Source organism: Echiichthys vipera (assembly GCF_963691815.1).
Source record: "Echiichthys vipera genome assembly, chromosome: 22".
NCBI classification, from domain to species: domain Eukaryota; kingdom Metazoa; phylum Chordata; class Actinopteri; order Perciformes; family Trachinidae; genus Echiichthys; species Echiichthys vipera.
The window spans coordinates 19,781,234-19,796,214 of NC_139847.1; the positions used below are offsets into that span (position 1 = coordinate 19,781,234).

The 14,981-nt window shown below is 41.7% G+C and overlaps 1 protein-coding gene across 9 annotated transcripts in view; it reads right to left on the reverse strand.

Moving 5' to 3' along the window:
• Positions 1-6,423: 6,423 nt before the first annotated feature.
• The window catches only part of ehbp1l1a (EH domain binding protein 1-like 1a), a 52,360-nt gene continuing 43,802 nt past the window's right edge, over positions 6,424-14,981 (reverse strand). For 8 of the 9 annotated variants that reach the window (XM_083937447.1, XM_083937446.1, XM_083937445.1 and 5 more), the window contains 11 exons: positions 14,732-14,825; positions 14,088-14,254; positions 13,925-13,973; positions 13,315-13,824; positions 13,160-13,214; positions 12,921-12,964; positions 12,714-12,825; positions 12,297-12,396; positions 11,933-12,006; positions 10,661-10,775; positions 6,424-9,635 (listed from right to left, as the gene is read on the reverse strand). In XM_083937447.1, the coding sequence (XP_083793573.1) occupies positions 9,542-9,635; positions 10,661-10,775; positions 11,933-12,006; positions 12,297-12,396; positions 12,714-12,825; positions 12,921-12,964; positions 13,160-13,214; positions 13,315-13,824; positions 13,925-13,973; positions 14,088-14,254; positions 14,732-14,825 (1,414 nt within the window). In that variant the 3' untranslated portion in view covers positions 6,424-9,541. The remainder of the gene's footprint in view (positions 9,636-10,660; positions 10,776-11,932; positions 12,007-12,296; positions 12,397-12,713; positions 12,826-12,920; positions 12,965-13,159; positions 13,215-13,314; positions 13,825-13,924; positions 13,974-14,087; positions 14,255-14,731; positions 14,826-14,981) is intronic. The other variant, XM_083937442.1, reaches the window with a different exon arrangement.

The following is a 14,981-nucleotide window of genomic DNA, read 5'->3' on the forward strand; positions in this document are numbered from 1 at the left end:
CGTTATCAGCTCTGTGTTGCAGTGTTCTGATAACGCCAAGCTTGTGTTCCAGGGGGTGGTGGGAGTCAAACAGTAGATATTGATCAGTGTGAGTGGGTTTTCTGTATACCCCTATGTGGAGGCTCCTGTCATTCTCCATATGGACGTCACAGTCCAAGAAGGGCAAGCTGTTGTCCTTAACTTCCTCTCTGGTGAACTTGATGTTTCTGTCCACTGAGTTGATGTGTTCAGTAAAAGTTTGCACCTCTTTGGATTTGATTTTAAACTGTGTCGTCCACATATCTGAACCAATGGCTCGGGGTTACTCCTTTGAAGGAGTTCAAAGCCTTGTCCTCTACCTCCTCCATGTACAGATTTGTCACAATAGGGGATACTGGTGAACCCATGGCACAGCCGTGTTTCTGTCTGTAAAAAGTGCCATTAAATTGGAAATATGTGGTGTTCAGGCACAAATCCAGAAGTTGGAAAATGTGGTTTGGTTTGAGATTTGTTCGGTTGTGTAAGGAGTTGTCCTGTGTGAGCCGCTCACTTACTGTTACTCTGCACTTCTCAGTGACTCTAACACTTATGAAACTCTGAAACGAGACCCTACCAGCGGTTACAAAAAGAAGGTGATAGAGTGTCTACAGCAACTACAAAAAGAAGGAGTCATTAGCAAACCACAGTATTACAGGCTTTACCCCCAGGACTCAACCCCCTGCTTATATGGACTCCCAAAAATCCATAAAGAAGGGGCCCCGCTCAGGCCCATTGTCAGCAGCATAAACTCACTCACTTATAACATTCCCAAGAACGTAGCCAATATTCTGGCACCACTGGTGAGCAACACCATCCAAAACTTTGTGAACAATGTCCAAGACTTCAAAATGGATCCAGATGAAACCATGGTAACCTACAACGTGACTTCCTTGTTCACCTGTATTCAAACCATAGAGGCTTTGGCCACAGTAAGAGAGCGGCTCACACAGGACAACTCCTTACACAACCCAACAAATCTCAAACCAGACCACATTTGCACATTCAAAGATGAGTTTAAAAATGAATCTCAATATAATATATCTAAATTCAAACTATAGGTAAAATTTTAATGCAATAAGACGTTATAATACACTTAGATTTAATCCAATTAGATTTACCGCAGGCAGTCTTCTGCAGTTTTTCCATCCCAAAAATAATTTCCGTCTAGTATTAGGTAAGACTTTCTCACTTCCTCTTTCTACTATTCTCTCTTTAGAAATGCTGACGTCTTTTGCTTTTTGTCATCTATTTTTAAAGCATATTATTCACCCAGGATTAAACTAAAAAGACTGACACTGTAAAACCGTCAAAGTGCACAATGGTATTCATTTCAAATGTGATATCTGAAAAGAACTTTGCGAAAACAAATTGGCACTTGTCATGATGTGTCATAGATCTGTGTTCTTTTATCTTTAGTTTCAAGACCAGTGTTTGTTCCAGTATGAAGGGAAGTTCAACTTTCTGGGGGTTAAAAGAAGTTTCTTGTTTTCTTGTTCTGACTTTAGGCTCTTTCACGCACAGATTCCACAATATACTGCCTAATGAAGGTCTGCAGGTGCCCCGGCTGTGCTCGGCTTTTTACACTGAACAACACCAGCATAATGCCGCCCCAGTGTGAGATTTTAGATGGCACGGCACATTCCACAAGCAAAAGAAACGGACGTGTCTAGTGTATGGAACCAAACCGCCCAACATTCAAAAATATGTTAATCAACCACCTCAACCACAGCCGCCAACCGAATTTATTCTTAACCTTTATTGAAACTGGGGAATGTACTAAGGAGCAACCTCATTTGGAATATAGCCGAGATAAAAAAACAAAACATTTTAAATATATATAAGCAAATCTGAAATATCAGAAAAGTAAAGTTACAACATAACGAAAACAGAGAAATCAAGTTAAAAACAGGAGCAGTTGGAAGTAAAAATAGGATACAGTTATGGATTTTAATTGTCCTAATGATACGTGTGTTAAGTTTCAGGTGGTTTTGCAGTGTTCCAGGTTGCAGGTGTTAACACAGGGAACCTGCAGTGTGAGCCAGTCCTTTGAGGGTAAATGATAAAGACTTGCATGAACAGATACTAAAGAATAGGATGTTAAGAGACCAGTGAGGGCTTTAAAAATAAATAAAATCCAGAGTCTATCACGCCTGTTGGAAACCGAGGTCCATTCAAAATGCATCATAGTGGCACATTATTGTCCTTGAAGAGAAGGACAGACACAGACTGAGCCCTGTGGTGTGTGTGTGTGTCAGTGTGTGAGAGTGAGAAAGACTGGTGCATGCAATGTTTCTGTAAGTTATTAATAACATTCAGTGCGTTTCACCAGGTCAGGCGAGGACGCAAGGGGATACGCTGCTCCACTCAAATGGCAACTGGATAAAATCTTCCCACTTCCCAAGTAAGTGACCTACTCTACTGTGGACATTAACGTGGTGGAGATGCACCATTGTGCTGAAGCTCAACCAACTCAGGCTAAACAGTACACTAATAAACATGTCTGAAATCATTTGAGGCAAGAAATATTCAATTCTACAAAAATATCTCAGGACATTTTACAGACTAGGTAAAGACCACACTCCATGACCTAATTATGATTTACAGAGACCCAACAGTTCCCCCGTAGAGTACGGTGGCAACGAAAACCTTCCCTATAACAGACAGGAACGGACAGACCCATCTCTGTGGAGGACGGACATCTGTCTGCACCGGTTGGGGAGGAAGAAAAGGAGAGAGAAAGAGAGAAAAGACAGACAGATGGACAGAGAGAGACAAAGACAGACACAAAGACAGACAGATGGACAGAGAGAGACAAAGACAGACAGATGGACAGACAGATGGACAGTCCCAGAGATGCAAGCAACCACAAAAGTAACAGTAACTATAATAATATCCATAGTAATGTGAACAGCTGTGATATAATGAGATATATTACTGATGATGATCTTATGGCTACAAATGTTATAATTTAAAAAACTAATTGTTGGACCCGGGCAGGAATGAGATGCATGAATGATACAGACAGAGAGGAGAGAAGCTCAGAGGATCAAGAAAAGTATTATCCCCGGCAGACTAGGCCTATAGCAGCAGAGTAAAGGGATTGTAAGCCCTAGCTGAAAGCTTTATCAAAGATGAAAGTTTACTCTTAAATATGGGGACAGTGTCTGCCTCCCGAACAACACTTGGGAGTTGGTTCCACCGGAGAGGAGCTTGGTAGCCGAAATATGCAGTACCAGCATCTTGATTCATATTTGATCAGTGCTGCCTCGACAGTTCGATCTGAGTATCGCGAGCAGAGTTCGTTGCTATGGATGGCCCTCATTTGCATGAAGTTGAGGTGGAATCATGATTATGCAAATTCAGATACAGTAAACGGTCAGTCAACTCATCGGGCTGTATCCATCATGCAATGTGTGGCTGGATCTCCTGCTCTCCATAAAAAGACTGAGGAACCAACCGTCCTGCGTTGAACAGGCTGTGTGACAGGTACTTACGTTTAGAGCTGTGTCCCCTGCAGAGGAAGAAGAAGACATACTTTATTTAAATGATCTAACTTTATACGTGTTACACACAGACCTGAAGGCTCTCTAGCCAAACAATTTGTTCCAAGACACACAAGAAACTTGAAAACTCAGCAATAATTTAAAAAAAGCTTACACCAACCAAACAAAGCATGAGCTGTAGCATCACCAAAAATGCCTGACTAAGCTACCAAATTGCAGACACAACATTTAATGTGACAACTTCCTCACTACCAATATTCTAGTTCCTCATCTACCAAACCAAATGCTACCCTGCACCAAAGCATCTGGAGCCAAACAGAAAGGCAGAAACAGTGAGCACAGCTTTAAGACTTAGGTGAACCGAATCAGCCTATCCTCTGTCAGTCATTTCATTGTGTGTACTGAGGACAACGGAACTTGAACTTTGACCTCTAGCGCTGCAATAGAGCAAATTCTGAATGTCTCTGCAAACGCCGTTATTACTTACTTTATATTGATCTGAAGTGCCTATGGATAGTCCATAATAACCAGCACACATAGCTTTAAACTGTTATATTACATGCATAACAACATTAGGTGGGTGAGGGGGGGGGGGGGGTTTCTGAGAAATCTGACCCCACCAATAAAAATACCCTAGTAGTGTGTTGTAATGGTGTTATGCAGATCACAGGAACCAAATAGCGGTAGTCCAGATTCTGACCTTTTAGGCGGTAACATCAGCCCACGTAAATAGCAGTCCGTCATCCCTGTGTTTTATTTGTACCTAGAGTCAATAAAGAAGTGGACCAGAAGATGATCATCAGTGACGGATATCTTTTCCATAACACTACATGGTGTCAGAAGTCGTCGGACGATGGCTAAGTTCCCACTTCCAGAGAATTTTGACTTTGCTCGGCTGGAACAATGGCCCGAATGGCGCCACAGGTTTCATCGATACAGGATAGCTACGAAGCTAAACAAGTGAGATGGAGAAGTGCAGGTCTGTACACTGCTCTACTCGCTGGGGAAAGAAGCGGAATAATTTTATAAGACTTTCATGTTTTCGGAGGAGGACGAGGATGATCCGGATGATTATGAGAATGTTATGGCAAAATTACTTTGTAAAAATTACAAAGTAAATACATTTCACCAAAGAGCACTCATCCATCAGCGCTCCCAGAAACCAGGGGAAGCCGTGGAGGAATACATCAGGAGCCTGCCAGATCTAGCTGACACCTGTGCATTTGCTGATGCTAAGAATGAACATATCCGTCGACTGCTAAAACCGGACATGCAGCATGCGCAGTGACAACACAGGCACACACGCTGGAACACACACACACACACACAGACAGACACTCAGAAAATACATTAACAAAAGGACTCCCCACAAGCACCACCAGAGTTAAAACATAAAATATTTATATTAAACAACGTGCTATAACACACCTCGCTCACACATTTCAAATGCATGAAAAAATACGCACTGAATTTTTTTTTAAATAAATAAAAAAAAAAACGGACCTGCGCGCGACACCCCACTCGCACATGCTCGTACACATGAATGCTTATAAAGTGCACCTGATATACTACTCCTAGGTTATTCACAATTGAACAAGTGTATTTTCAGACTTCACCTTCTTCACATTTTAGATTCACATCTCAAAAGAAATGATTGAAATGGTGGAAAATAATGTTTGACAAACATATTTGTTCCTCCACATCCATCTGTGCTCTGCTCCACTATAACACATATGAACCTGTGGTTTCTTACACAGACACTGATGATCACACATTCACAGTCCACCTGAAACTGGTTTAATTTGGATAATTCATACATCTGAGAAACATGCAGAGCACATTTCAAGAAATAAACACAGCAAGCGAGCCCTTGGTGTCTTCAGTGGCAGCTACGGCCCTGCAGACCAGTCACTTTCTTCCACAGCCATCGGTCACAGTTAAAGCTGGCAGGTGGACCCAAATGCAGACACAGCAGGCAGGAGACAATATATAGAGAGAGCACTTCAACACTGGGATTCATGATGACGAACTGACAAGGAACAAAAGGAAACTCTATATATGGACGAGACTAATCACAAGAACAATACACAGTCGGGGTGGGCAGGGAACTGGAAAACAGCGGGACACTATGACCAGGTAACAATACGGAGACTGACAACACAGAGGCAGGCTGACGAGGTTAGACACAAACCGGGTCTCTAGAAGAAACACAAACAAATGTCTGAGCTTTAGGGTTTGAAGCATGTGCCGTAAAATCTGGTTTACCATTGCAGAGAGGCTATAGCTGGCACACTATCATAGCATGAAAATGAGTTTTTGTTTCTGTTATTCTTCATTCCTTTTTCTATGTTTCAGTGTCTTTGTACACCTTACAACGTTATAATATTTCCACATTCAGAAATGCACTTTCAGCATTGTGTACAGCTCTGGAACATGGAAGAAAAGTCGTGTATAAATTAAATCTTTTCAAAAATTATTATCAATAATAAAAATAAAACTTCTGTAGTAAAGGCTGCTACATTTTCAACACTGTTATTACTTATCGCTCCTTATCACTTATTTAGTTTGTACTTAGTTTATTTCAATCTGCTGATAAACTGCACGCTGCGTATTGTTGTATATTGTATTTACCTACATTTAACCACAATGTCTGTTGCACTCTGTCACATTTAGTTATTGTTTGATTTATTTGATGTTAGCTTATTTGATTTGATTTATGTTTTTATGCTTATTGTCACTCTGATCATTTCCCACCTTTGTATTGGAACTGTTGCACAATCATTTCCCTCGGGACAAATAAAGCTTCTTGAATCTTGTCTCTTGAATAATAATTAACTCCACCGAGGCGTCCACAGTCAATTATTATATACATTATTAAATAAAAATGCACAAGATGCGTAAAGGCATTCAAATCTTTTGTATTTTCCAAACTTTACAAATAGTGCAAATGTAACATTAAAAACCACAAATAAAAACATCAAACCTGACAGGTGGTAACAATTCACACAGGTGGATCAGAGCAGGTAGGGCAACATGACAACTGCAAACGTTCAAAGAGAAAATAAAACCTCTAGGGTCGGACATGTTACTGCTACAGAACATCACTGTACTGAAGTCAAAATGTCTCACAGAGTGCAGAGAGCAGAAGGAAGTATCCTTTCATCCTTGGAAGATATGGAAGCGCTGATTCACTTTGAGCAAATGCCTGAGCTAAAAACGCAGATTTGGCTTGATTGTGAAGAAACAGTCTCACCTTCACCTCTCATTTCAGAAAGAAACACATTTGCTTAATGTTGAAAAACTAGTCTTGAACAGAAAAAACAAAGGGCAGGAGTCAGTGAATGTGTTTAAACCGTATCACAGCATTTTTTCTAAGCAGTTACTGAAGAAAAATGAACATGTGTCAGAAATATTGCCTATATGTGATTATGAATTCTGCTATGAACATTTTCCACACAGATGAAGTCAAATGCTCCTATAGAGACATATCTGTGTGGCTGCCTCTCCACTGGATGTGTCTTAAATAAACCAATGAGTTATTTGGAAGACTAATCTGTTCCGTGGTTGTTTCCCTTGGCCTTTCATTTGCACCTTAATCCCATCATACATGATGGAAACATTCAATAGTTCAAACAGACTTCCATTCATCCATCCATCTTCAACCACTTGTCCCTATCGGGGTCATGGGGGGGGGGGGCTGGAGCCGATCCCAGCTGACACCAGGCGTGAGGCGGATTCCACCTTGGACAGGATGCCAGTCTATCACAGGACACATAGAGACGAACAGAGACAGAAGCCGGAGAACTTGCAAACTTCACACTGAAGCGCCCCAGCCGGGATTCAAACCAGAGAACCTTCTTGCAGTGAGGCGACGGTGCTAACCACCACCCTACCGTGCCACCCTTCAAACAGACTTCCAAGTAGCTTCTGTAACAACAAACACATCTGAACACACGGGCAGAAAATGACCTACATTCAGGTCCAGTGGAATCACCATGGGATGAAAACCTGCACTGAAAATGTTTTTTTTTCATAATGACTTTAATACTCACATAGTAACTTAAACTATATAATTTTTTAAAATGATGTTCAAGCTATAATAATAAATTAAGTGTACAAACTGAAATAAATCATCTCTCCTCACCGCAGCGGCTACTTTTCAACTGTTTTCTTCTCATTCTTAGTAATTAGAATTTGACAAATACAAGCTAAATCAAAAGCTTTAGAAATGTTGTATGTGCTGTTTCTGACTAATTTGAGCCAATTTGACGGCATTCAGGAAAATAAACAATGCAGAAGACGAGGGGCCGCAGCTGTTTGCAGAGCGTTGTCGTTCATCAGTGTGGACGCTCACATCGTTAGAGTTTTCATTTTAGTTATTGTTCTTGGTGCGGACTGCCCTTAAAGTATAACAACAACTATTAACGGAGAAATCCTGGAAAGTCGCTAACAGTCGGACGTGATTAACAGTGATTGGCTCGGGGCAGTACGGAGAAGGCATTCAACGGTCTTTTTTAACCACTTATACTGCTGAAAATAACACCAAACCTCTGCAGCAGCATGAGAAGAGTCCCTACACAGAAAACAAAGCACCAATGGGCTCCTTCCTTTGGGATTGACTTTGCTTATCCACTTGAATGGACTTTACTATGAGAGGAGCTGGTACAGGGGCCAGTAGGTAAGTATTTAAAACACTCTTTTAATAAACTCTGGGTTCACAAACTACGTTGTTGGTGCTTTGTTTTCTGTGTAAGGACTCTTCCCATGCTGCTGCAGAGGTTTGCTGTTATTTTCAGCAGTATTAGTGGTTAAAAAAGACGTTTGAATGCCTTCCCCCTACTGCCCCCAGCTAATCAGTGTTAGCCACGTCTGACTGTTAGCCACTCTACTGAATTTCCCCGTTAATAGTTGTTACACAAAAGAAACTGTCTCTATGGCTTATTTGATGTATGTTAGTGCAAAAAAAGACCATTGGATGATTTTGCGCCAGAATTACACTTTAACTGTAAATGTACAAAAACTGTTGTTTCCTCTGGGGCTGGACCGATTAGTTGTTTTACACACTCTTGTTGTACGTGGTCAACATCAGCTTTAACCACAATCATTCCATAATCTTAAGTCCTTTTAAATCACAATCTTTCCTTAACACGAACTAAGTCTGAGTAACTTATCCAACCCACACCCAGATCAGAAAACAGACTTATGAATCATTGGTCTAGTCTTGGATATGGACTGACAAAAGATGTCCTGCAAACATTCATATGGATGGTTTTAAGAAGGCAAGAAAAGTGTGTTTTATCTTTCCATTTGGAGGCCTTGTATTTCTGAGGCCTTCTCACCCTGCCATGAGTAACAGTCACCAGGAAACACTGAATCCTTGGAACTCTGAATGTACTGCCGCTGGATTTGGGTGATCAGCAGGTCCAGTCCTGACTCGTCCGTACTGCTGCAGCCTTAACAAACAAACACGTCAAACCCACGCTCCTGTTTATGGCAGCTCGTATCTGTACCTGACATTTCCAGGCTCATACACACTTTCAATCAAACACATATCTCGCAGTCACAGCGTGTGACAACAGTCAATAAAAAAACACAGCACAGAAACAGCAAACAGTCCAAACATACAGGCAGCTCTGACCCGATGCTGCTCACTGGGTGCTGAACATCTTTTTTTTAGGGTAAATGGACCATGCATTGAATTAGTGGAAATGACACTACAGCTCACTTCAATTACCTTCATCTTTGGTCATAAAATGGAGCCTTGTGCTACATTTTAAGACAGTCAAAAGGGGAGGCTAACCCAAATAAAAGCCTAAACATAGCTGACATTTTTCAGAACCTCACTCTGGTTTTGGGCCACTGGAAATACATCCACCTCACACGGGTTCATCTCCATGTCCTCTTACTGCCGACCTAAAACCACACCAGCCAGTCCGAAAGCAGGTGAAATGGGACCAAACGCAACTGTCCCATTCTTGGTTTTGTCTTCCTTTCCCGCAGGTGAGCCAGGCTTGATGGAATCACTGCACCACACACTTCTCTTTCTGCTGCTGAGAATACTTCCTCCTGCGCTGCTCCAGGCCTCGCTCCAGACGCTCGTCCTCCTCCAGAGCTCTGAAGACAAGAAGAGGAGGAGAGTCACAGGCTGTCGGCACACGATGTGGTTCAGGCTACATCCACACTGCTATGGTTTGGTTCAAAAAGTCACGTCTTTTGCTACGTTTACGCCTAGTGTCCACACTACTCCAGGGTTTCTGAGCCCCTAAAATGGATGTTTGAAAACGCTTTGGTTTAAAAAACTCTGGGATTGCATTTTAGTCTGGAAAAGCTACTAAATCTCTAGTCTTACTTTTCACCATTGTTGTTCTTCTTCTGAGGTGTTTTCTGTATTTTCATCTTAGATATCTATGGTTTTCAACCGCAAGAGACGTTAGACAATCTGCTTCCTGTTTACACAGGCACGCACATGCCCAGTGAGGTGAATGGACAGGTCATGTGTTTTTTCAGGCCTGTTATTATGGACTCCTATTATTTGTGATACAGAGCTAAAACACTTGTGTGGACGGGGATTGTTTTTGCTTTGAAATGCTGTTTTAAAATGAAAATGTAGAACTGTGGATGTAGCCTGAGGGCCCGTCCACAAGGAGACGCGTTTTCCTGTAACCCCACAACTTTAGTTTTGTCCGACCATCCATACGCAGCCGGTTATCAGAGCCTGACAACAAGATTTTTTGAAACCGGGTCCCAGAGTGGGAAGATCTAAAAACGCCCCCCCCCCAGATTTAGAGAGAAACTCTCTGGTGTTTGTATTCTCCACAGCGTCTCCCCGTCTCTTCTTCTCCGTTGTTGGTGTATTTCTGTAGCAGTAACAGCGCCACATCCAGGCCTGGCACGTGAACTACACAGTTTTTAGCCAGTTTCACTGGTTTCCTGTGGACGCAGATATTTCCTAAGCCGAGGCCGAGTGGACGGAAAACTTTTCAAGAACGACAGAAAAAAAAACAGTGCAGCTGCATTAAGTTTATCACAGAAGAGTATGTATGTGTGCATGTAGACTGATGAACCACCAGTAGCATTTCCCCGTCCACTTAAAAAAAACAGACTATATCAACCCTTCAAACAGCCCAGCTGCGTCTCACCCTCTCTCTTTGGCGTCTATATTGTGGACCAGTTCGTCTCTCTGGTTGACCAGTGAAACCAGCTCCTGAAGCAGCAGCTGCTCTCTGTGTTTATGAGCCTGACTCTTCTGCCACTCTGAAACACAGCACGGAGAAACAAAGGAGAGTGAGAAGCTTGGAAAATTTCTGAAAAACAAAAGTGTCAAATGATAAAGAGGTCGACAACTCTCTGCAGCAGCATGAGAAGAGTCCTTACACAGAAAACAAATCATCAATGGGCTCCTTCCTTTTGGATTGACTTTGTTAATCCACTTGAATGGACTTTACTATGAGAGGAGCTGGTACAGGGGCCAGTAGGTAAGTCTTTAAAACACTCTTTTAATAAACTCTGGGTTCACTAACTACGTTGTTGGTGCTTTGGTCTGTGTAGGGGACTCTTTTTATGCTGCTGCAGAGGTTTGCTGTTACTGTTTGTTTTAATGCTTTCACTCTGCTGCCCCTGCTAATCAGGTTTAGCAGCATTTGGCTGTTAGCAACTGTTAGGGATTCTCTGGGATTTCTCTGTTAATAGTTGTTACATGGAAAAAATTGTCTCGATGGTGTATCTGTGAGTGTATCTGCCAAAAAAGACCCTGGGAGGATTTTATGCTGGAATTTCCCTTTAACACGAGGGTTATGGAGACTGACTCTTTTGGAGCAGGCCTCATGTGGCCATATGAGGAGCAGCAGTTTTTGGCACGTAGTGTTGGCTTCATTTTTCAGCCCTGGAGGTTGCTGCTTAGTTCATACCTGAGGCCCCCTAAAAACCTTTGTAGGAAGGGTCTTAAAAATCAAGTTCCTTGTGGAGTTTTAGAGCTATTGTGGTGCTAAAAAGCCGTAATCAGCTCAAATTCATGTCATTTACAGGCTCTTTTGATTTTTCGTGCTAAGTTGAAAGCCATTGTATCTCCCGGTAGACATGAGTTGTGCGAACAAAGCTGAGAAGCTCCAATCTCCTAATCACAGAAGGTCTGCGTATCACCCAAGAGTTCCCTATCCAATGTTAAAAGGAGAAGTTAGGAGGCTGTAAAAATAACCCACAGAGCTGCAGTCACAGTAAGCACTTCCTACACATCCTACACTTACAGGGAAATCTGGAGACTTTCTGTTCTAATTCCATTCAGTGGGACAGAAGGTCATGAGCAGCATAAGGCTGTAACATGAGCATTTAACCACAGCCTGTGGTGTCAGCCTGTCGTGGACTTTGTCCAGGAGTGTTGTTGAAGCGGTGTATGTTTAGCAATAAAGTCGTACCTTCAATTGCCATCATGTCCCTCAGCTCCTGGTTTAACAGCTCAAACTTTCTTTCCAAGTCTTGTTCCTCCAGCCTGGCAATCACAAGACAACACATTACATCATGTGTTCCATATTTTCTGAACAAGTTAACTTTCGTTTAAGCCAATATCCATGACAAGCCCCTGTAGTTGAATTGTACAGTACAATTCAATGACAACTGGGTGACTCCCTCTGCTGAGGAAAATGCGTAATGATCTAAAGCTCTGACTGCTGCTAAATGGACCTTGTGGTGAGATCTTTTTGTCAATTGTAAATACTTTACTGTACATTCTACAGTTTATACTATGCATGTTTCCAGCAGTGTGTGTTGTGGGTGTCTTACAGTAGCTGCAGATGATCCTGCCTCCTGATTAAAGCATTCTTCTTGTTGACAAGCGTAAACCATTCCTGAATCAACCTCTCCTCCTCCACCTTGTCGCTGCCTGCAGGAGAAAATCAATTATTGAATTAATTAATTATACTGTTAATGATTGTCCTTAAATGTATTATTTCTCTTTAACACAGTAATTGTAATGAGGGAAGAAGAATTTCCAATGACACATAACATGCTTCTTAACCTCTAGCCCCAAATTAGTAATAAATTCCTTGAAATTGATCTGGAAATGTCAATTACTTCCCTAAATGTAATAGTACAATTTTTACTTTGTTCCCTCAAAATATAACATTGTAATCCAGTATTTCATGTGCTCTTCATTTATTGTGCACCCAGCCAAGGAGCACATTATTAAGATTATCTTACCTGTTTCCAGTAGTTGTCTGAGTTTCCTCTCCACCACACCTGCTCTGTTGTCAATATGGTTTTGTTCTGCTTCCAGGGCTTCTATCTGACTCAGCACATACAGACTGGGGTCCTGGACACAATACACACAAACAAGCACAATTATCTACAGAACGTTAGGGTCATTTATAGATATTCAACCCTACAATGAAACAAAAGGTAACCGACCTGGCCTTCTGGTCTTCCCTCCTCAACCACAGCCTCTGTTCTCTCTGTGACACAAACACAAATCAACTATACCACTTGTTTGAATAAATCAATGCTTAACAACTTTAATTTCAACAATGGAAATACATAACAAATCACAATGTCCAAATGAAGTCAACAAAAGAGGTGTTTAAAATGGTGGATGATATACAGTACATGCTAACACACATATATAATGTCTGTTCTTGAGAAGGACTGACCAGTGTCTGACTTCCTCCGGGTAATTACACTCTCTTCTTCACCTGCAATGACCTGCTGACAAAAAAGTTCCTCATATATTATAGAAAGGTAAAACAGAAAAATTTAATGATAAGTATTTATAGGGATAAATGAATAAGGCAATAAGGTATCATACCACCGATATCTCTCCTTCTTCTAATGACCCACTCCTCCGCTGTGACCTTCGTTTCTTCACCAGATCAGCATCTTTGACATGAGAGAAACCAGTCTTGGACAGGAAATGAGTCCTTGGTGGTGCCACTGGTAACTGAGTCCCACCTGCCCCAGCAGCTGGCAGCCGTTTTGTTCTCGGAGGTGGAACCACTTCCCTTGTTTTACTGTCTGACTCTCCTGCACTTGTCGTGCCGTTAGTCTCAAGGCTTATACCCTCCTCCTGGAGCCTCTGGGTGCAGTAGCGAACAGTTGCCTCAGGGTCCTCCTGGCTCTCCCGGTCCCCTGCTACTGCATAGCTGGACTCGCTGCTATCCCTCTCTATGTGAAGCACACTGAGTTGCTGGCCCGTGAAATGAGTGCGGATCTGGTTGAGGTAGGTCATGACTATGAGGCGGTCAGGCACTGCTAGCATGACCATATCTGAAGGCTCCATCAGCCTGGAAATGCCAAGTTCGGCAAAGCCATCAAAGGCCTTCAATTTGTAGAAAAATAAATGAGATTAGGAATAATCTGCCACCACATGAAGAAGTTAAGGTTATGCTATGTTGGTAATTTCATCAATAGCCAGTCACCTTTTTGTTGTTGTGTTTGATGTCATACGGGTCCAGCATTTCAAAATTACTACACAAATTAAAAGGAAGAGAAAAATAAACACATTAAACAGTATAGGCCTAAAGAGGAATAAAATGTCTCTTTAAAAAATCTGTAGACAAACTATTTTCAACTGTTTCCTACATCTTTTCTGGTTGAAAGTGATGTAAGATGGCACAAAAGGCAAGGCCGTTCCTCCAGGAAGTGCTGAAATTGGTAATCTTCACTCCCTTGTGACTTTGTGTGACTTCCTGACACCAATCCAGTAGAGACTGACTGGATGTTACTAAGCTGGGACTGGGGGAAAAGCTCTAGAACACACAAAATGAGAATATTGGGAAAGGATTGTGACATAAATTATATTAAAGACGCTACAGAACATATATAGTCCCTAAACTATCAAGTGAGTCAGAGCTTGTAACTGAATAAAGACCATTGATAAACGGCTTGTTTGTCATTTTGGTGGCAGAAGAATAACACATTTGAACATGAAATATGTAGCATTATTGTCAATCAACTTATCCATCGGACACAGAGCAATATTAGCATTGACTCTCCACTTTCTTCACTAGCTAGTCACTAGTCACTAAATGTGTCCGTCTACTGTTTGGTGCTGGGCAGGTAGACAGTGGGTTAATCAGCTCTTTTCTGAAAAGGACTGCTCAATGCTGCTGGAAATTAGGTTGATGATAATAGAGTTTGCAGGTCATAAAACCAAAACAATGAGAGGAAAGAGGCTAACAAGCTGAATTGATGATAATTCTTATTTAAGTGCAGCTTTAACATACTTCCAGAGAGGCAGCCCCATCTGCAGGTCTTTTCTGAGGTGTTGTTGGTTCATTGGCTTGGTGGAGGCCAGCAACTAGTGACTTTTCACTTTGCCTGGAAAGACACAGAAAAACAAAGCAAAGTGAGAAATACATTTCACAATTTCTTTGAATAATTATTTGTCATAAACAACAACACACTTGTTAAAGATGATTTTGTAAACCATGTTGCTAATGGAAACACATACATAGACCAAGTTAGGTAATTAGA